The following is a 23,310-nucleotide window of genomic DNA, read 5'->3' as shown; positions in this document are numbered from 1 at the left end:
TATATGAAAGGAACTCTGCACGCCACTAGGTAAAACTTCCTCCAAGAAGGCATTGTATAGGGTGGCTTATATGTGACCAGGCATGTTTGTACAGGGAGGGGGGAGATGGGGTTCGGATCAGAGCTGAACTTTGACAGTGGGCTGGGTTGTGTGACGCCGGTAAATGGTTTATTATTCTCCCGTGTGCCGAGATACGGTGAGAAAGTTTGTTTTGTGTGTCATCGGCACACGGGTACATTGAGGTAGTGCAAAGGGGAAAATAAATAACAGAAGGCAGAATACAGTGTCACACAGCACAGTGCACGTGGACAAATACAATGCAAGGGTCGTGCTGAGAGAGGTGATAGGTGGAGAGCTCACCGTTATCGTACAAGATGCCCATTCGAGAGCCAGTGGGATAGAAGCTTTCCTTCAGCCTGGGTGGGTGGGATGAGGCCGGGTTAGGGAGCATGTTTCTATGGAGAGCTTATTGCAAGGTTTTGGTTTATTATTGTCACATGTACCATGTTACACTGAAGGCTTGTCTTGTAAACTGTTCATAGAGATCAAATCATTACTCAGTGCATTGGGCTAGAATGAAGTGCAACAGCAGCAATGCAGAATCAAGAGTAAAAGCTGCCAGAAAAGGGCAGTGCAGGCAAACGATAAAGTGCGAGGTCATAACAAGGTAGACTGCGCGGACAAGTGTTTGATGGAAGTTGTCTTTCAGCCTGGTGGTACGTGCTTTCAGGCTTTTGTATCTTCTGCCCTGGGGAGAAGAGAGGATGTCTGGGGTGACTGGGGGTGGGGTGTTTGACTCTGTGGGCTGCTTTACTGAGGCAGCGAGAAGTGTAGACAGTGTCCACGGAGGAGTCACCGGCTGGTTTGTCTCCACAGATGGCTTCACTCCCCTGATGATCGCCTCATGCAGCGGGGGTGGCCTGGAAACGGGCAACAGCGAGGAGGAAGTGGACGACGCCCCAGGCAACCTCATCTCCGATTTCATCTACCAGGGGGCCAGCCTCCACAACCAGACGGACCGGACAGGCGAAACCGCCCTTCACTTGGCTGCCCGCTATGCTCGGTCCGACGCCGCCAAGCGTCTCCTTGAATCCAGCGCCGATGCCAACATTCAGGACAACATGGGCAGGACGCCATTACACGCTGCCGTGGCCGCAGATGCCCAGGGAGTTTTCCAGGTGGGTACTAGCACGAGCTACAGGCCAGCTGCTACCCGACTAACTGACAGGACGGGCTTCCAGCTGTGACCAAAGTCAAAGTTGATTTTATTCCCCTTCCTTACTGCCCATTACACCGCTGGCATTTAGGGCAACCATGAAGGTCCCTTGTCTCTCTCTGTCCTTGGCCACTCAGATGTAGAAGGATTCTCCATTGCTGTTTCTGTAACAGTTTTGCTTTGCCAGTCAGGATTGTTAGCCCTCAGCTGAAACTCCGAACCTGGAGGACCAGTAGACCACTCTTAGTCTGGCCTTTGCCCTTTGACCTGTTTGGCATGGGTGACCCTACCAAGAGCCAAAGCACAAAGCCCTGACTCCAGCCAACATAGCTGTCCGGGTCATTAAGGCACGCAAGCCTCCAAACCCCGACAAGGTGGTGGTCCTCTTGAACGTGAGTTTATTGTCGTTAGAACAATCCTCAGAATCAGCTTTGTTATGTTGTGAAGTTTGTTTTACAACAGCAGTACAGTGCAACACATAAAAATACTATACATTGCAATAAGAATATATAAAAAATAAATAAATAGTGTAAAAAGGGAGCAAAGCAGGGAGGTCGTTTTCATGAATTCATGGACCGCTCAGAAATCTGATGGCGGAGGGGAAGAAGTTGTTCAGTGAGCGTGTGCATTCCTCCTCTCTGATGGTAGTAATGAAAATGAGGCGTGTTCCGGAGGGCGAGGGCACTTCATGACGGATGCCACCCTCTTGAGGCTTTTCCTTTTGAGGGTGTCCTGGATGGTGGGGAGCTGGCGCCCGAGACGGAGCTGGCTGACCTCCAACCCGCGACAACTCTCTGCTTTGGAACCCCACACCAGACACTCAGAGTGCTCCCGACTGTACATCTGTAGAAATCTGCTCGCCTTTGATGATCAGTCAAGCTCTTCACAGTGTACAGCTCTGGCATGCCTTCGTTGTGACGGCATCGGTATGCAGAGGTGCAACGAAAAGCTGACACAGGCACATTACATCAGATAGACAACAGGCAAAAAAAGTTAATAATGTAAATTAAGAGATATTACAAGAAAGAACACAAATAGAACAGCAAAGAAGAAAACACAATCCATTGTGGCGCATACTGGTCATGGTGATAATATACGGAGTTAGTGATTTGGGCTGTGCCTGTTGGTCCAAGAACCGATTGGTTGAAGGGAAGTGACTGTTGTTGAACTGGCTGGTGTGGGACTTCAGGCTTCTGTATCTCCTGCCTGATGGTCACAGTGAGAACACGGCATGGCCCCAGGTTCTGGGGAATCCTTGGTGAAAGATGGAGCCCCTCCACTTCCTGTGTGACTGCCCTTGACAGAGGATGGATTGGGTTTCTCCTCTTCCCATTTGCGAACCCAGAGGAGGGCCTGAGAGGACCCCGTTTGCTCTGTGACAAACTCAGTGGGGCAGGGGAAGGCCTCTTTATGCTACTTTGTGACTGGCTCAAGGGGAGGGGCTGGGTTGTCTTCAACAGTTTCTATGTAACACACTGGAGGGGAAATTGTATGACTTAGAACATGGAAAATCTACAGCACATTACAGGCCCTTCGGCCCACAACGTTATGCCAACCATGTAACCCACTGCAGAAGCTGCCTAGAATTTCCCTACCGCATAGCCCTATTTTACTAAGCTCAATGTGTCCATCCAAGAGTCTCTTAAAAGACCCTATTGTATCTTCTGCCTGCTTCTCTGTAGGTGGTTCAAGTACATCTGAGAGATTGATGGCCTCCTTCAAAATCCTGAATGGCATCTTGCCTTTGGGGATGAATGGCTTCTGTTGTCCCTTTGCGGCTCCAGGGGTTGGGGGGGTCGGGGTTTCTCTCCCTATGGGGAGCTGAATGGTCTTGTCATGTTACAGTCGGGAAACTCAGTAAACTGATTCACTTAATAGCCTCCTGTTCCTCTGATGGGCTGATTAGCCTCCTCCTGACGTGTGCTCTATCGCCTTCCCTCCAGATCCTGATCCGGAATCGAGCAACAGACCTGGATGCACGGATGCACGATGGGACCACACCACTGATCCTGGCCGCACGCCTGGCCGTGGAAGGAATGGTGGAAGAGCTGGTTAACTGCCATGCCGACGTCAACGCAGTCGATGACTTTGGTAAGGGGCACTTGTTGTGGCCCCAGGGGGAACGAGTGGGTGGAGAGACAGGGCACTGGAGGATCTGGAAGGGTCAGGAGGTGATGATTCAAGGTTATCTGGTCAAAATTCACTGTGTAGATGAGAGGATCTGAGACCACAGGATCAGGTGCGGGGAGGAAATCTGATTGGAATGTAAGATTTTTTAAAAGGGGCTTGCTTAGTGATTACAGGAGTACTGTAAGACAGAGGAGCAGGACTTGGCCAATCGGCCCATCCAGTCTGCTTTGTCGTTTGATCAACCTCAGACCTTACAATATTCCACTGTTCACACAATTTACAGCAAACAGCTTCCAATTACCATATGGTCATCTTTACTTTACCCCTACTGACTGACCCACCCCGTGTCCAGGAGAACATTCCCATGTCTAGGAGAATATCCTCACTCCTCAGTGCCCTACCATTAACCTGTATGTTCTACCTTGGTTTGTCCTTCCAACGTGCAATACCTCTGTATTAAACTCCATCTGCCATTTTTCAGCCCATTTTTCCAGCTGGTCCAAGTCCCTCTGCAGGCTCTGAGAACCTGCCTCACTGTCTACTACACCTCTAATCTTTGTATCATCAGCAAATTTGCTGATCCAATTTACCACATTATCATCCAGATCATTGATATAGATGACAAATAACAATGGACCCAGCACTGATCCCTGTGGCACACCACTAGTCACAGGCCTCCACTCAGAGAAGCAATTCTCTACCACCACTCTCTGGCTTCTTCCATTGAGCCAATGTCTAATCCAATTTACCACCTCTCCATGTATATCTAGCGATTGAATTTTCCTAACTAATCTCCCATGCGGGACCTTGTCAAAGGCCTTACTGAAATCCATGTCCAGGAGAATATCCCCACTGACTGACCCACCCCATGTCCAGGAGAATATCCCCACTGACTGACCCATCCCATGTCCAGGAGAATATCCCCACTGACTGACCCACCCCATGTCCAGGAGAATACCCCCACTGACTGACCCACCCCATGTCAGGAGAATATCCCCACTGACTGACCCACCCCATGTCCAGGAGAATATCCGCACTGACTGATCCACCCCATGTCCAGGAGAATATCCCCACTGACTGACCCATTCCCATGTCCAGGAGAATATCCCCACTGACTGACCCATTCCCATGTCCAGGAGAATATTCCCACTGACTGACCCACCCCATGTCCAGGAGAATATCCCCACTGACTGACCCACCCCATGTCCAGGAGAATATCCCCACTGACTGACCCACCCCATGTCCAGGAGAATATCCCCACTGACTGACCCACCCCATGTCCAGGAGAATATCCCCACTGACTGACCCACCCCATGTCCAGGAGAATATCCCCACTGACTGACCCACCCCATGTCCAGGAGAATATCCCCACTGACTGACCCATTCCCATGTCCAGGAGAATATCCCCACTGACTGACCCTGCCCCAGGTGCACCAGGTGACTGAAGATCGAATGGTGGGGATGAAGTGATATATATATATATATGATACACTGACTCCTGCTGGTCGCAGAAATGGAAAATGGTAGGTGTCTGGAAAGCTGCAAACCAGTGTAGAAAGCTGTGCGGGGTTACTGTTTTCTGCCACACTCCCTACCCCAAGTCCCCAATGAAAAGGGGTGGACTCCCGAATAAAGAGGACTAGGAGACTGGGTTGAGGCTTGTTGACTAAAGCCCATTGTGTTTCTGTCACCCCAGGGAAGTCAGCCCTACACTGGGCAGCTGCCGTCAACAACGTGGAGGCCACGATGGTCCTGCTGAAAAACGGAGCCAACAAGGACATGCAGGATAACAAGGTGAGGAGACTGGGGGTACACTGACACTGTGGGGCCTGGGGAGGCAGGACATGGTGGTCTCACTCAGTACCAGAAAACTAGAGGGGGCACGAAGAGAAGCATACTTACAAAGCAAGGTGTTCCATAAGTTATAGGAGCAGGAGTCGGCCATTTGGCCCATCGAGCCTGTTCTGCCATTCAATGAGATCATGTCTTATCTTGCCTTGGACTCAGCTCCACCTTTTCCCCACAGCCATTAATTCCCCTGCTATGGGAGATCTTATCTAAATATCTTAAATAGATTTAATGAGGTAGCCTCTATTGTTTCCCTGGGCAGAAAATTCCATAGCAACACAAACAGAGAATCTCTTGCAGAGAATTCCATAGACTTACTACTCTCTGGGAAAGGCAGCTTCTCCTCATCTCGGGTTCAGATTAATTTATCACGTGTACATCGAAACAGACAGTGAAACGTGCGAATTGTGTTAGCAACTGACACAGCTCGGGGTGTGCTGGGGGCCACGCATTTCAGCACCAACACAACACACCCACAATGTTCAGCAGAACATAACAAGCAACAAAACAACAACCGCAAAACCAAGCCCCTTTCCTCCCTCCCACCAACACACACACACACACACACACACACACACACACACACTCTCAACACACACACGCACACCCCCCCTTAACAGACACACACACACCTCTTACCACACACACACACACACGCACACACCCCCCTTAACAGACACACACACACACACACCCCTTAACACATACACACACACCTCTTAACACACACGTACACACGCGCGCGCACACACACACACCCCTTAACAGACACACACACACACACACCCCTTAACACACACACACACACCTCTTAACACACACACACCCCTTAACACGCACACACACACACGTATACACACCCCTTAACAGACACACACACACACACAGAGTCCTCCAACCCCAGGACACACTCTGGGCCTCCAGCCTCCATCCTAAGTCTATCCCCTCAGATCTTGAGGCTATGTCCCCCGTTCTAGTCTACTTACCAGTGCAAACAACTTTCCTGCCTCTATCTTATCTTCCCCCTTCATGATTTTATATATTTCTATAAGATCCCCTCTCATCATCTGAATTCCAGCAAGTTTAGTCCCAGGCACCTTAATCTCCCCTCAGAGGTTAACCCCCTCATCTCCGGAATCAACCTCGTAAATCTCCTCTACACCACCCCCAAGTTATATTTGTTGGCTGAAGGGGTAATGAAGACAGATTCAAGAGCATCCTTCAAACAGAAATTGGATAGATACATGATGTGAAAGAGGTTATAGAGAGAGATTGGGGGAGTGAGTCTGTTTGGATAGCTCATTGAAAGAGCCAGCTTGGGCATAGTGGATTAAATAGGCTGCTTCCGTGTCTTAACAAACATCCATTCTCGTAAGAAAAACTCTGTGAGAAATATGAGCTGGCCATGTTTATCAAATAAAGATAAAGATACGATTAGATTAAGGAGCACAGTTTATAATGTTGCCAAAAAGAGCAGATAAGTCTGAAGATTGGAAGGGATTTAGAACGTGTACAAAAGATAACCGAAAAGTTGGCAAAGAGACACAGTAACTTGCAAATAAACCAGCAAGAGAATCAAATCAGTTTATAAGACCTTGCATAGGATTGTGAAAATAAGACTTCCTCAAGGAAACACAGCTCCTGGCAAAATCTGGGATCATTTTAATGACAGTAAAGGGACATTTTACAAACTGTTACAGAAGAAAAGGAGAAAAAAAAAGTACCAGAAACAGAGAGTTCAAGGCTCCAGTGAGAATGAGCAATTACTGTTCATGAAGAAATAGTACTGGAGAAATTAATAGGACTAAAATCCATCCTTGCCTACTGTGTCTAATTGTTGACTTTGCTGGATTTAGGATTTAGCTGCAGGAACAATGGCTGCATTGGTTTGGATCTTTCAGAACTTCCCTGACTTTTTTCCCAAAGATTAGCTGTATTTATCAAAACCTACAGTAAAATGTGTCAAATCAGCGAGGATTGTGCAAAATGGGGTGTGAGAATTGAAACCATAATCTTGGATAAGGAAGAAAAAGCAAGGACCCATAGTCCAATAGCTTAGCTGTAGAGAAGGCAAATGTTACAGCCCATTATTAGGAACATGGGCGCTCAAAGTATTAATCATAACATGATTACGCAGTTTCAATAAAAGAGAAGTCTTTTTAACAAATCTGTTAAGAGTTTTCAAGTACAGGCAATATAGAAAAAGAAGTAATATATGTCAGTCATAAACACGAGATTCTGCAGATGCTGGAAACCCAGGGTAACACACACAAAGTGCTGGGAGGAACTCATTTCGTCTGCCTCACTGTCTCCATTCACAGTGAGGTGTAAATGCTGCCTGACCTGCTCAGCCCCTCCAGCATTTGGTGTGTGTTACTCTCATATACACAAGTCAAGTTTCAAAAGGCATTTGGTAAAGAGCCACCCTAAATTAAGGGTTGTGGGATTAGGATAATGCACTGGCATGGATTTAGGGTTAGTTTATATACAGTAGCTCACTATCAATTGGCTTTTAATTAATGGGGTGTGGCAAGAGACGTTTATTCACAGTCTATGTCAGTAGTTTGGGTGATGGTCTGTCTAATGTCTGTTGTTAATACCAAACTCAAGGGGAAAAGAAAGCTGTTAAGAAAGGTGTGGAGAGGCTAAGAGGGGAGATGAATAGGTTATATGAAAGGGCAAGATTAAAGCAGATGGAATAGGAAACGGAGAATATAGTTAGTCAGTTTGAACGAAAGACAGAAAAGCTGCAAAAATGTTGTCACACAGAGGGAACCTCAGTGTCTCATTAGTGAACCACAGACAATCAGCATGTGGGTACAGCATGCAATTAAACTAACAAACTATATGTTTTTACAAGTAAGTCCTATTGCAATTATCTGGGGCCCAGATGGACCTCATCTCGAGTGCTGTGTAGTTTTTTTTGTCTCCAGTTAGCAAAGACTATGCTTTAGGGCAGGGTTCCCAACCTTCTTTATGCCATGAACCAATACCATTAAGCAAGGGATCCGTGCTCCCCAGGCTGGGAACCCCTGGTCTAGAGCAACACAAGAAAGGCTCACTAGTTCTGGGAAGAGGGGATTATCCCGAGGGGAGTGAGTAAATCAGGCCCACCTTCTCTACAGATGATTACAGCACAAGATGTAAAATTCTTAAACAGCTTGATAGATGTCTTCCCAACTAGGGTAGGGGGTGGGTGAGGACAATGAGAAAAACCTTTGCTCGAGAGGTTGTGCATCTTTGGAGTGACTAATCATATTCACATTTAGAAGTAAGATCAAATCATATTTGGACACTGTAGGAGCCCAGTGATGTGTGGACACTGTAGGAGCCCAGTGATGTGTGGACACTGTAGGAGCCCAGTGATGTGTAGACACTGTAGGAGCCCAGTGATGTGTGGACACTGTAGGAGCCCAGTGATGTGTGGACACTGTAGGAGCCCAGTGATGTGTAGACACTGTAGGAGCCCAGTGATGTGTGGACACTGTAGGAGCCCAGTGATGTGTGGACACTGTAGGAGCCCAGTGATGTGTGGACACTGTAGGAGCCCAGTGATGTGTAGATACAATAGGAGCCCAGTGATGTGTGGACACTGTAGGAGCCCAGTGATGTGTGGATACAATAGCAGCCCAGTGATGTGTGGACACTGTAGGAGCCCAGTGATGTGTAGACACTGTAGGAGCCCAGTGATGTGTGGACACTGTAGGAGCCCAGTGATGTGTAGATACACTAGGAGCCCAGTGATGTGTGGACACTGTAGGAGCCCAGTGATGTGTGGATACAATAGCAGCCCAGTGATGTGTGGACACTGTAGGAGCCCAGTGATGTGTGGACACTGTAGGAGCCCAGTGATGTGTGGACACTGTAGGAGCCCAGTGATGTGTGGATACAATAGCAGCCCAGTGATGTGTGGACACTGTAGGAGCCCAGTGATGTGTAGACACTGTAGCAGCCCAGTGATGTGTGGACACTGTAGGAACCCAGTGATGTGTAGACACTGTAGGAGCCCAGTGATGTGTGGACACTGTAGGAGCCCAGTGATGTGTGGACACTGTAGCAGCCCAGTGATGTGTGGACACTGTAGGAGCCCAGTGATGTGTGGACACTGTAGGAGCCCAGTGATGTGTGGACACTGTAGGAGCCCAGTGATGTGTAGATACAATAGGAGCCCAGTGATGTGTGGACACTGTAGGAGCCCAGTGATGTGTGGATACAATAGCAGCCCAGTGATGTGTGGACACTGTAGGAGCCCAGTGATGTGTGGATACAGTAGCAGCCCAGTGATGTGTGGACACTGTAGGAGCCCAGTGATGTGTGGACACTGTAGGAGCCCAGTGATGTGTGGACACTGTAGGAGCCCAGTGATGTGTGGACACTGTAGGAGCCCAGTGATGTGTGGACACTGTAGGAGCCCAGTGATGTGTGGACACCGTAGGAGCCCAGTGATGTGTGGACACCGTAGGAGCCCAGTGATGTGTGGACACCGTAGGAGCCCAGTGATGTGTGGACACCGTAGGAGCCCAGTGATGTGTGGACACCGTAGGAGCCCAGTGATGTGTGGACACTGTAGGAGCCCAGTGATGTGTGGACACTGTAGGAGCCCAGTGATGTGTGGACACTGTAGGAGCCCAGCGATGTGTGGACACTGTAGGAGCCCAGTGATGTGTGGACACTGTAGGAGCCCAGTGATGTGTAGATACAATAGGAGCCCAGTGATGTGTGGACACTGTAGGAGCCCAGTGATGTGTGGACACTGTAGGAGCCCAGTGATGTGTAGATACAATAGGAGCCCAGTGATGTGTGGACACTGTAGGAGCCCAGTGATGTGTGGACACTGTAGGAACCCAGTGATGTGTAGACACTGTAGGAACCCAGTGATGTGTAGACACTGTAGGAACCCAGTGATGTGTGGACACTGTAGGAGCCCAGTGATGTGTGGACACTGTAGGAGCCCAGTGATGTGTAGACACTGTAGGAGCCCAGTGATGTGTGGACACTGTAGGAGCCCAGTGATGTGTGGACACTGTAGGAACCCAGTGATGTGTAGACACTGTAGGAGCCCAGTGATGTGTAGATACAATAGGAGCCCAGTGATGTGTGGACACTGTAGGAGCCCAGTGATGTGTGGACACTGTAGGAACCCAGTGATGTGTAGACACTGTAGGAGCCCAGTGATGTGTGGACACTGTAGGAGCCCAGTGATGTGTGGACACTGTAGGAGCCCAGTGATGTGTGGACACTGTAGGAGCCCAGTGATGTGTGGACACTGTAGGAGCCCAGTGATGTGTGGACACTGTAGGAGCCCAGTGATGTGTAGACACTGTAGGAGCCCAGTGATGTGTAGACACCGTAGGAACCCAGTGATGTGTAGACACTGTAGGAGCCCAGTGATGTGTAGACACTGTAGGAGCCCAGTGATGTGTGGACACTGTAGGAGCCCAGTGATGTGTGGACACTGTAGGAGCCCAGTGATGTGTAGATACAGTAGGAGCCCAGTGATGTGTAGACACTGTAGGAGCCCAGTGATGTGTAGACACCGTAGGAGCCCAGTGATGTGTGGACACTGTAGGAGCCCAGTGATGTGTGGACACTGTAGGAGCCCAGTGATGTGTGGACACTGTAGGAGCCCAGTGATGTGTAGATACAATAGGAGCCCAGTGATGTGTAGACACTGTAGGAGCCCAGTGATGTGTAGACACTGTAGGAGCCCAGTGATGTGTGGACACTGTAGGAGCCCAGTGATGTGTGGACACTGTAGGAGCCCAGTGATGTGTGGACACTGTAGGAGCCCAGTGATGTGTGGACACTGTAGGAGCCCAGTGATGTGTAGATACAATAGGAGCCCAGTGATGTGTAGACACTGTAGGAGCCCAGTGATGTGTGGACACTGTAGGAGCCCAGTGATGTGTAGACACTGTAGGAGCCCAGTGATGTGTGGACACTGTAGGAGCCCAGTGATGTGTGGACACTGTAGGAGCCCAGTGATGTGTGGACACTGTAGGAGCCCAGTGATGTGTGGACACTGTAGGAGCCCAGTGATGTGTAGATACAATAGGAGCCCAGTGATGTGTGGACACCGTAGGAGCCCAGTGATGTGTGGACACTGTAGGAGCCCAGTGATGTGTGGACACTGTAGGAGCCCAGTGATGTGTGGACACCGTAGGAGCCCAGTGATGTGTAGACACCGTAGGAGCCCAGTGATGTGTAGACACTGTAGCAGCCCAGTGATGTGTGGACACTGTAGGAGCCCAGTGATGTGTGGACACTGTAGGAGCCCAGTGATGTGTGGACACTGTAGGAGCCCAGTGATGTGTGGACACTGTAGGAGCCCAGTGATGTGTGGACACTGTAGGAGCCCAGTGATGTGTGGACACTGTAGGAGCCCAGTGATGTGTGGACACTGTAGGAGCCCAGTGATGTGTAGACACTGTAGGAGCCCAGTGATGTGTAGACACCGTAGGAACCCAGTGATGTGTAGACACTGTAGGAGCCCAGTGATGTGTAGACACTGTAGGAGCCCAGTGATGTGTGGACACTGTAGGAGCCCAGTGATGTGTGGACACTGTAGGAGCCCAGTGATGTGTAGATACAATAGGAGCCCAGTGATGTGTAGACACTGTAGGAGCCCAGTGATGTGTAGACACCGTAGGAGCCCAGTGATGTGTGGACACTGTAGGAGCCCAGTGATGTGTGGACACTGTAGGAGCCCAGTGATGTGTGGACACTGTAGGAGCCCAGTGATGTGTAGATACAATAGGAGCCCAGTGATGTGTAGACACTGTAGGAGCCCAGTGATGTGTAGACACTGTAGGAGCCCAGTGATGTGTGGACACTGTAGGAGCCCAGTGATGTGTGGACACTGTAGGAGCCCAGTGATGTGTGGACACTGTAGGAGCCCAGTGATGTGTGGACACTGTAGGAGCCCAGTGATGTGTAGATACAATAGGAGCCCAGTGATGTGTAGACACTGTAGGAGCCCAGTGATGTGTGGACACTGTAGGAGCCCAGTGATGTGTAGACACTGTAGGAGCCCAGTGATGTGTGGACACTGTAGGAGCCCAGTGATGTGTAGACACTGTAGGAGCCCAGTGATGTGTGGACACTGTAGGAGCCCAGTGATGTGTGGACACCGTAGGAGCCCAGTGATGTGTAGACACCGTAGGAGCCCAGTGATGTGTGGACACTGTAGGAGCCCAGTGATGTGTGGACACTGTAGGAGCCCAGTGATGTGTGGACACTGTAGGAGCCCAGTGATGTGTGGACACTGTAGGAGCCCAGTGATGTGTGGACACTGTAGGAGCCCAGTGATGTGTAGACACTGTAGGAGCCCAGTGATGTGTGGACACTGTAGGAGCCCAGTGATGTGTGGACACTGTAGGAGCCCAGTGATGTGTAGATACAATAGGAGCCCAGTGATGTGTGGACACTGTAGGAGCCCAGTGATGTGTAGACACTGTAGGAGCCCAGTGATGTGTGGACACTGTAGGAGCCCAGTGATGTGTGGACACCGTAGGAGCCCAGTGATGTGTGGACACTGTAGGAGCCCAGTGATGTGTGGATACAATAGCAGCCCAGTGATGTGTGGACACTGTAGGAGCCCAGTGATGTGTGGATACAGTAGCAGCCCAGTGATGTGTGGACACTGTAGGAGCCCAGTGATGTGTGGACACTGTAGGAGCCCAGTGATGTGTGGACACTGTAGGAGCCCAGTGATGTGTGGACACTGTAGGAGCCCAGTGATGTGTGGACACTGTAGGAGCCCAGTGATGTGTGGACACTGTAGGAGCCCAGTGATGTGTGGACACTGTAGGAGCCCAGCGATGTGTGGACACTGTAGGAGCCCAGTGATGTGTGGACACTGTAGGAGCCCAGTGATGTGTAGATACAATAGGAGCCCAGTGATGTGTGGACACTGTAGGAGCCCAGTGATGTGTGGACACTGTAGGAGCCCAGTGATGTGTAGATACAATAGGAGCCCAGTGATGTGTGGACACTGTAGGAGCCCAGTGATGTGTGGACACTGTAGGAGCCCAGTGATGTGTAGACACTGTAGGAACCCAGTGATGTGTAGACACTGTAGGAGCCCAGTGATGTGTGGACACTGTAGGAGCCCAGTGATGTGTAGACACTGTAGGAGCCCAGTGATGTGTGGACACTGTAGGAGCCCAGTGATGTGTGGACACTGTAGGAACCCAGTGATGTGTGGACACTGTAGGAACCCAGTGATGTGTGGACACTGTAGGAGCCCAGTGATGTGTGGACACTGTAGGAGCCCAGTGATGTGTGGACACTGTAGGAGCCCAGTGATGTGTAGATACAATAGGAGCCCAGTGATGTGTGGACACTGTAGGAGCCCAGTGATGTGTGGACACTGTAGGAGCCCAGTGATGTGTGGACACTGTAGGAGCCCAGTGATGTGTGGACACTGTAGGAGCCCAGTGATGTGTGGACACTGTAGGAGCCCAGTGATGTGTGGACACTGTAGGAGCCCAGTGATGTGTGGACACTGTAGGAGCCCAGTGATGTGTGGACACTGTAGGAGCCCAGTGATGTGTGGACACTGTAGGAGCCCAGTGATGTGTGGACACCGTAGGAACCCAGTGATGTGTAGACACTGTAGGAGCCCAGTGATGTGTAGACACTGTAGGAGCCCAGTGATGTGTGGACACTGTAGGAGCCCAGTGATGTGTGGACACTGTAGGAGCCCAGTGATGTGTAGATACAATAGGAGCCCAGTGATGTGTAGACACCGTAGGAGCCCAGTGATGTGTAGACACCGTAGGAACCCAGTGATGTGTAGACACCGTAGGAGCCCAGTGATGTGTGGACACTGTAGGAGCCCAGTGATGTGTGGACACCGTAGGAACCCAGTGATGTGTAGACACCGTAGGAGCCCAGTGATGTGTGGACACCGTAGGAGCCCAGTGATGTGTGGACACCGTAGGAGCCCAGTGATGTGTGGACACCGTAGGAGCCCAGTGATGTGTGGACACTGTAGGAGCCCAGTGATGTGTGGACACTGTAGGAGCCCAGTGATGTGTAGATACAATAGGAGCCCAGTGATGTGTGGACACTGTAGGAGCCCAGTGATGTGTGGACACTGTAGGAGCCCAGTGATGTGTGGACACTGTAGGAGCCCAGTGATGTGTGGACACTGTAGGAGCCCAGTGATGTGTGGACACTGTAGGGGCCCAGTGATGTGTAGACACTGTAGGAGCCCAGTGATGTGTGGACACTGTAGGAGCCCAGTGATGTGTGGACACTGTAGGAACCCAGTGATGTGTGGACACTGTAGGAGCCCAGTGATGTGTGGACACTGTAGGAGCCCAGTGATGTGTGGACACTGTAGGAGCCCAGTGATGTGTGGACACTGTAGGAGCCCAGTGATGTGTGGACACTGTAGGAGCCCAGTGATGTGTGGACACTGTAGGAGCCCAGTGATGTGTAGATACAATAGGAGCCCAGTGATGTGTAGACACTGTAGGAGCCCAGTGATGTGTGGACACTGTAGGAGCCCAGTGATGTGTGGACACTGTAGGAGCCCAGTGATGTGTAGATACAATAGGAGCCCAGTGATGTGTAGACACTGTAGGAGCCCAGTGATGTGTGGACACTGTAGGAGCCCAGTGATGTGTAGACACTGTAGGAGCCCAGTGATGTGTGGACACTGTAGGAGCCCAGTGATGTGTAGACACTGTAGGAGCCCAGTGATGTGTGGACACTGTAGGAGCCCAGTGATGTGTGGACACTGTAGGAGCCCAGTGATGTGTAGATACAATAGGAGCCCAGTGATGTGTGGACACCGTAGGAGCCCAGTGATGTGTGGACACTGTAGGAGCCCAGTGATGTGTGGACACTGTAGGAGCCCAGTGATGTGTGGACACCGTAGGAGCCCAGTGATGTGTAGACACCGTAGGAGCCCAGTGATGTGTAGACACTGTAGCAGCCCAGTGATGTGTGGACACTGTAGGAGCCCAGTGATGTGTGGACACTGTAGGAGCCCAGTGATGTGTGGACACTGTAGGAGCCCAGTGATGTGTGGACACTGTAGGAGCCCAGTGATGTGTAGACACCGTAGGAGCCCAGTGATGTGTGGACACTGTAGGAGCCCAGTGATGTGTGGACACTGTAGGAGCCCAGTGATGTGTGGACACTGTAGGAGCCCAGTGATGTGTAGACACTGTAGGAGCCCAGTGATGTGTGGACACTGTAGGAGCCCAGTGATGTGTGGACACTGTAGGAGCCCAGTGATGTGTAGATACAATAGGAGCCCAGTGATGTGTGGACACTGTAGGAGCCCAGTGATGTGTAGACACTGTAGGAGCCCAGTGATGTGTGGACACTGTAGGAGCCCAGTGATGTGTGGACACCGTAGGAGCCCAGTGATGTGTGGACACTGTAGGAGCCCAGTGATGTGTGGACACTGTAGGAGCCCAGTGATGTGTGGACACTGTAGGAGCCCAGTGATGTGTGGACACTGTAGGAGCCCAGTGATGTGTAGATACAATAGGAGCCCAGTGATGTGTAGATACAATAGGAGCCCAGTGATGTGTGGACACTGTAGGAGCCCAGTGATGTGTGGACACTGTAGGAGCCCAGTGATGTGTGGACACCGTAGGAGCCCAGTGATGTGTAGACACCGTAGGAGCCCAGTGATGTGTGGACACTGTAGGAACCCAGTGATGTGTGGACACTGTAGGAGCCCAGTGATGTGTGGACACTGTAGGAGCCCAGTGATGTGTAGATACAATAGGAGCCCAGTGGTGTAGGACAGAAGGACGGGTGATCACATTGGATGGAACAGGAGGCTTAAAGGGTAAAGTGGCCAATTTGTTATGTTTTGGTGTCGTATGCCTATTTTAGAGTGTTTGACATTGTAGGCCTGCCTGACCCACCACCGTCCTCTGTCCTTTCTTCTCCTTCAGGAGGAAACTCCGCTCTTCCTGGCAGCGCGGGAAGGGAGCTACGAGACGGGCAAGCTCCTGCTCGAGCACTTTGCGAACCGCGAGATCACTGATCACATGGACCGGCTGCCCCGCGACATAGCGCAGGAGCGCATGCACCACGACATCGTGAGGCTGCTGGATGAATACAACCTGGTGAGGAGCCCCCAGGTGCAGATGGGCGGCAACGCCACCAGCCTCTCTCCACCCATCTGCTCGCCCAACGGTTACATGGGCAACGCCAAGCCATCTGGCCCCAGCAAGAAGTCTCGGAAGAGCAGCGCCAAGGGGGCCAGTGGCAAGGAGTCCAAAGAAGCCAAGGTAAAGAGGAAGAAGTCCCAGGACGGGAAGGGAAGCCTGTTGGACAGCTCCTTGGTCTTGTCTCCTGTTGATTCCATGGAGTCCTCCCATGCCTACCTGTCAGACGTGGCCTCGCCTCCTCTGTTGACACCTCCCTTCCAACAGTCGCCTTCCATCCAGCTCAACCATCTGCAGGGGTTGGCAGTGGACGGCCACCTCAACTTGGGCCATCTAGGCATGGGCAGGAAGCAGGAGACGCTGGGAGGGAGCAACAGGATGGTCTTTGAGTCGGTGGCTCCCCGTCTCTCCCACCTGCCCAGCTCCAACGGGCAGGCCATCAGCAGCACCTCAATGACCATGAACTTGGGAGGGGCCGGCGCAATGAGCGGCCAGTGCGACTGGCTGACGCAGATGCAGACGGGGATGGTCCAGAACCCTTACAACCCGATGAGGAACCCAGCTCAGGGCCATGCCAGGGGCCTGCAGCAGAGTCAGCATGGAATGATCACCTCTCTACACAACGGGCTGCCCAACACCTCCTTGTCACAGATCGTCAGCTACCAAGGCCTGACCAGCACCACTGCCCTGCCGCAGCCGCATCTGATGCAGCAGCCGCCTCCGGGCGTCTCAGCACTCAGTGCCATGCCCAGCGGCTCTGCTCACTCCCTGGGCCAGAACTACTGTGGTGCTGACCCGCGGCAGACTGACTTGCCCCAGCTGGGGGGCGGCAGCCTGCCGGTCCACGCCATATCGGCCCAGGAGACCCAGCTCCTCCCAACCTCGCTGCCGAGCTCCATGAGTCAGTCGATGGCCACCACTCAGTTCCTGACCCCCCCCTCGCAGCACGGCTACTCCTCCCCATTGGACAACACGCCCAACCACCAGCTGCATCTGGCCGACCACCCTTTCCTGACCCCCTCGCCCGAGTCCCCCGACCAGTGGTCCAGCTCCTCGCCCCGCTCCAACATGTCTGACTGGTCAGAGGGCATCTCCAGTCCCCCGACCAGCATGCACTCCCAGAAGGGACTTCTCTCCGATCAGGTCTTCAAGTGAGAACTTTCCAGCCCCTCCCCCCCACAAACCCGTTCTCATCTCCCCCCCCCCAAACCCCCTGGGGTTCAGGCAGCTCAGCCACACAGAGGAGGGGGCAGCCGATGTGAGATGCAACAGCGGGGACCCATTCGTTGGACTGTCAGAGGAGGCCGTGTCCAGTGTCCGATTAGGAGCAAACGAACAAGGGACGGATTTTTGTTCTGTGTTTTCCTTTAATTTATTTATGTACTTTACATTTTTACCGTTTTTATTTTATTTAATTCTTTTCTTTTTGTTATGTTTGAGGTATGGGCAGTTTATTTTATGGATGCTAATACTCCATCTCAGAGCCTGACTGATGGTTAGAGACAGTGTTGTTTTTATAGAAACCTGACACTTTTAAAACAGAAAGAATAGATAGCTGGTTTTTGTGTCAATGAATTTTTAGCTGTTCGATCTCTTGCTAATGATAAATGTATAAAAATAGTATGACTTATATTTATATATGAGTTCAGAATCTTTGAAGAAAAGAGTGAAAATAAGTTTGTGTTTGGGTAAGTGTGCCCTCTCTGCCCCACAGCACACCAGTGACCAGTGCTGGTCCCTTAGGTAAGTGTACACGCTGGCAAATTCAACCCAGTTCACTCACTGGCACACAGTGAGTCTTCCACAACCTCTCACACACACACACTCTCTCTCTGTCACAGCCCCTCACACGCACACTCTCACACATTCACACCCCTCGCGCTTACACTCACACACTCCGGCATGCGCACACACTTCACATTCACAAGTCACAGCTTCTCACACACACACTCTACATTCACAGTCTCTCATACACACACACTCACAGTCATAAGTCTTTCACACAGTCATACCCTCACACACACGCAGTCACACACACACAGTCACACCCTCACACACACACAGTCACACAGCCGCTGATTTCCACGTTTACACACCCTCAGGTTGCCTCCCCCACACCCTCCATCCCTATGGCTTATTCTCGCACACTTGCTTTCACACTCGTGTACGTTCACATCCACGTCTGTGTGTGTGCGACAGGACTGAGCCCCCTCCTCACCCCCCCAACTAGGGCATTTGATGACGTGAATTCACATGTTGTGGCGGACAGCACATTTGGAACAAATTACTGCATCCTTTGCGTGTTTAGTTTTCAGTATTATCAGGGGGGCGTCATGTTAATGTTCTCCGAGGACGCTCAGCTCATAATTGTCAATTCTGTCCTGTGACTGAAACCAGGAAATGGAACACTTGTCGTTGACAAGTTACTGAGAGAGATGATTTCAGTTTTTGATCTCTGTAATCATATTGTGCAGAAGTCTGCTTTTCTGACTTGATTCAATAATGACACTATGTTTAAAGTTAAATGGCGTTTAAGTTATTCTGGTCAGGCGGGGCTGCAAGGAAAAAGGTCAGAAAGTTAATGGTTCAAGGTGCTGTGAGTTAGCAAGCAAGGTCTACACCCACTCTTATTCCTTCCCCACCATCCCCCATTCACTCCTGCTCGGAGTCTCCTCCCCGTCCCTCCCTCTGCCACCTCTTGGTTTAGTAGGTGTTTGACTTCGTGTCGAGATGTATCAGAAGTGACTGCATTGGCAGGATGATCTCAACAGGACAGGGTGAGGCAGGGGGGCAGCTGCCAAGTGCAGGTGAGACACTCACCTGGTTCCGGAGAGGGTGGGGTGCCCACGATCCACACGAGCACCTTCCTCCCGTGTCGCCCCCCCCGCCCATAAAAGTGTCCTGGAAAAGAGGAGGTGCTGAGAGTCACTTCCCCCCATATTAGACGCATGGGGATCACCTTTAAAAGGAGATTGTGTAAAAGGATTATTCCGCTGTTTTAGTGAAAGTACCATTTCTGTAAACATTGTAAATAAATGGTGTTTAATAAAAGATTTTGTTTCAGAAATCTGTATGATGTAAGTGAGATATTAAGTGTGCCCTGGCCCTGTGATGCAGTGTTTTATAGCCTTCAAGTTACCCACGTAAAACCCTCTGGTGATTATAACATACAGTAACAGCCAGCCAGACGGTGCTAGTTTGAAAATATGGTGTATTTTCTGTTAACTGCTTTTTGTAAACTGTACTTGTAACAATAAAACTGTGCCAAGGGCATCTAGAACTAATCTACTCCTGTTCAGCTCCATTTCCTTGGTCTTCTTTGGACTCTGGTTCTTTCTTGTCTTCGGGCAGTGCTTCACCCAAATGAAAGGCAACAGCCTACGTTTGTACAACGTTCTTTGTGCTGTAGAACATCACAAGATGCTTCACGGAGTCATCGGTCCAGAGAGACTTTGGTCACAGCCACATAAAGACACCGAGAAGGCAGCCCAAGAACCCGAAGCAAAGTAGACTTTCATTTATAGACCAAGTCATGGCTTCAGCCAGTGAATTTTGACACATAGAATAGTAGGTCTGTGAAATAGGCTGCCAGAGCTGGTGGCTTTTAACAAACTCTTGGAGAGGCACAGGAATATGCAGAAAATGGAGGAACATGGATCACATGAGATTCAGAATCCGAATCAGCTTTATTATCACTGACAAATGTCATGAAATTGGTTGTTTGCAGTGACAGTACAGTGCAGTATATAAAATATACCATAAATTACAATATATATATATATAAAGTACTATGCAAGAGTCTTCTAGGGTGCCTCAGACCTGTGCACTTGACTGTAGTCATTTTATGTATTGCACTGTTCTGTTGCCTCAGGATAAAACAAATTTCATGATATATATGAGTAATAATAACTTGATTCTGATATGGGTCTCCATTGTGGACTGAGCGTGGGAAGGGGGCAGGGATTTTATATATATAATATCTGCCCATAAGGCATGGGAGCAGAATTACACCAGTTAGCACATTGAGTCTGCTCCGCCATTCCATCACGGCTGATATATTATCCCTCACCATCCCATTTTCCTGCCTTCTCCCTGTAACCTTTGATGGCGTGTCCGATCAAGAACCTATAACCAATGACTTGACCTCCACAGATTCACCACCTTTTGGCTAAAGAAATTCCTCCTTATTTCTGTTCTAAAGGCATCCGTTAGTCTTGCAAGACCATGGATCTGCGCCTGGAAAGTCTTCACTCTCCAGGGCGTAGGCCTGAGCAAGGTTGTATGGAAGACCAGCAGTTGCCCATGCTGCAAGTCTCCCCTCTCCACGACACCAATGTTGTCCAAGGGAAGGGCATTAGGACCCATACAGCTTGGCACCAGCATCGTTACAAAGCAATGTGTAAAAGTGCCTTGCTCAAAGACACAACACGCTGCCTCGGCTGGGGCTCGAACTCACAACCTTCAGATCGCTAGTCAAATGCCTTAACCACTTGGCCACATGCCCACACTGTTCTAAAGGGACATCCCTCTATTCAGAGGCAGTTTCCCCTGGTCGTACACTCACCCACTGTAGGAAGCATTCTCTCCACTCTACCCAGGCCTTTCAATATTTGATAGGCTTCAGTGAGATCCCCCCTGCTCCATTCTTTTAAACTCCAGTGTGTACAGGCTCAGCCATCAAACGCTCATCAGACGTTAACCCTTTCATTCCTGAAGTCATTCTTGTGGATCTCCTCTGGACCCTTTCCAACATCAGCACATCTTTTATTAGATAAGGGGCCCAAAACTCCTTACAATCTTCCCACATGTGGTCTGACCAATGTCTTATAAAGCCTCAGTTTCACACCCTTGTATTTTAGTCCTCTTGAAATGAATGCTAGCATTGCATTTTCCTCCCCTACCACCGACTCAATCTCAGAATCAGGGTCACTTTCACCTGCATATATTGTGAAATGTGTCACTTTGTGGCAGCAGTAAATGCAATACATAAAAATACAATAAATTGGCCCCTCTGCACCAGACCTGATGCTCTCTATAGTACCTCTGTAGAAATTTGCGAGTGTTTGGTGACTTACCAATTCTCCTCAAACTCCTAATGAAATATAGCTGCTGTCATGTCTTCTTCATAATTGCATCAATATGTTGGGCCCAGGATAGATCCTCAGAGATGTTGACACCCAGAAACTTGAAACTGCTCACCCTTTCCACTGCTGATCTCTCAATGAGGACTGGTGGTGTGTGTTCCCTCGGCTTCTCCTTCCTGAAGTCCACAATCAATCCTTTGGTTTTATTTACTTGAAGTGGAAGATTGTTGTTTCAATAGATACATATAATGTCAGAGAAATGTATACAATATACATCCTGAAATTCTTTTTCTTCGCAAACATCCACAAAAACAGAGGAGTGCCCCAAAGAACGAATGACATTTAAATATTAGAACCCCAAAGCCCCCCCAACTCCCCCCTCCCACGCACAAGCAGCAGCAAAGCAACGAACCCCCCCACACCAGCAAAAAGCATCGCCACCCCCCCACCAAGCACTTATGTGTGCAGCAGAGCATCAATAAAGACACAGACTTGCAGTACCCCAAAGACTACTCATTCACCACAGTCTCTCTCTCTCTCTCTCGCTCCCTAATAAGGGAAAAAAGAGGTGTCCCCATTTCACAGTGAGAGGGGAGATATAACAAAGCAATTCACCGATTTATGGTGCTAAAAGTCTGTTGCGTCACTTTTTCCGAGCTGTGTGTCCAAACAACTCGGGTCTCTGGGCACACTGCCAGCAGCCAGCTTGCTGCTTTCGATCTTCTGTCTCCCACGATGTACCAGACGGTGGCACCGACCTCAAGTCTGCCCGTCTCCAGAGCCATGAGAAACCGGCACCCTGAAGGCACATTAGTCTTCTAGGCAGTGACCTTGACATATCGAAAAACGGTCAGTCACAAGACCCCAAGAACGGGTACTGTTCCCGCAAAGAAACAAAGTCAGCAGGTAACTCCAGGTCAGGGTCTTCAAAAGAACCCTGAAAAGGAATTAAAGATATTAAAGATAGAAATAGAGCTGTTTCCAAAGATGCAAGCAAAGAAGTCGCTGTTAGGCACCATCATCCTCCTAAACTCCACTCAACCAGCTGATCTATTTTGCTCCTGTATGCCTTGTCCTCACCACCTGCGCGTCTGTCAACAATGGTGTGATATCAATAAATTTATAGATGGCATTCGAGCTGCGCCTAGCCTCACAGACATGGGTATAGAGAGAGTACAGCCGTGGGCTAAGCACACGTCCTTGAAGTGCATCAGTGTTGATTGTCGGGATTTGAGATTATCGACAATCATATTGAATATACAGTGAAAATGAAGATCCGGAGGATGCAATCATCGAAAGCACGGTATAAATCAGTTCTTAATCTGCACTAGGTGACTGTGCTGATTTTGTTCATTTACAGTCAATCAAAAGGCAGCAGCAAACACTGGATTAATTCCTCATCGATAACTATTAGGAACTAATGCATGGTCATTTTAAGTGGGAGCTAATTTAGGCCTCAAGCACCAAAGTGACGGGTGAACAGGGCTTGCTGACCACACAATGATCCAAACTGTTTACCAGCCATTTTAAGTAGTGATTCACTGATACAAGGAAGGAGGTGCAGCAGCCAGCCTGTCAACCTTACTGACTGTAGTGCCAGTGAAAAGGATTTATTGGTGCCTTCCAAACTGAATTGGATTACCTCTGGAAAGAGAACAGTCTAGAAGGACTATGGGAAGAGCGGGTAATGAGACTGAGAGATGGCTGAGTGGGATTGTTTTGTGCTGTAACAAGTCTGAGTGGTGGAAGGTGCTTCAGAAATGTCAATTGTATCTTTCTTACTGTGTGAAATCTATATTAAGTGCCTTGCAACGTGATCTTTAAAGCTGTGGTAGAGGAGCCAGAAGCTCAGTGATCGAGGTACTCACAGAAGCCTGGAAAACCCCTAGCA

General features: G+C 49.9%; 1 protein-coding gene across 2 annotated transcripts in view; it reads left to right on the top strand.

The window, feature by feature from the left end:
- notch1b (notch receptor 1b) overlaps nucleotides 1-18,147 on the top strand; it is a 119,824-nt gene extending 101,677 nt beyond the window's left edge. For both annotated transcript variants that reach the window (XM_072240432.1, XM_072240431.1), the window contains 4 exons: nucleotides 877-1,178; nucleotides 3,160-3,307; nucleotides 5,043-5,140; nucleotides 16,120-18,147. In XM_072240432.1, the coding sequence (XP_072096533.1) occupies nucleotides 877-1,178; nucleotides 3,160-3,307; nucleotides 5,043-5,140; nucleotides 16,120-17,490 (1,919 nt within the window). In that variant the 3' untranslated portion in view covers nucleotides 17,491-18,147. The remainder of the gene's footprint in view (nucleotides 1-876; nucleotides 1,179-3,159; nucleotides 3,308-5,042; nucleotides 5,141-16,119) is intronic.
- The last annotated feature ends 5,163 nt before the right edge of the window (nucleotides 18,148-23,310 follow it).

The sequence above is a fragment of the Mobula birostris genome, chromosome 22 (genome assembly GCF_030028105.1).
Source record: "Mobula birostris isolate sMobBir1 chromosome 22, sMobBir1.hap1, whole genome shotgun sequence".
NCBI lineage: Eukaryota > Metazoa > Chordata > Chondrichthyes > Myliobatiformes > Myliobatidae > Mobula > Mobula birostris.
This window is presented reverse-complemented; position numbering and strand designations above follow the sequence as displayed.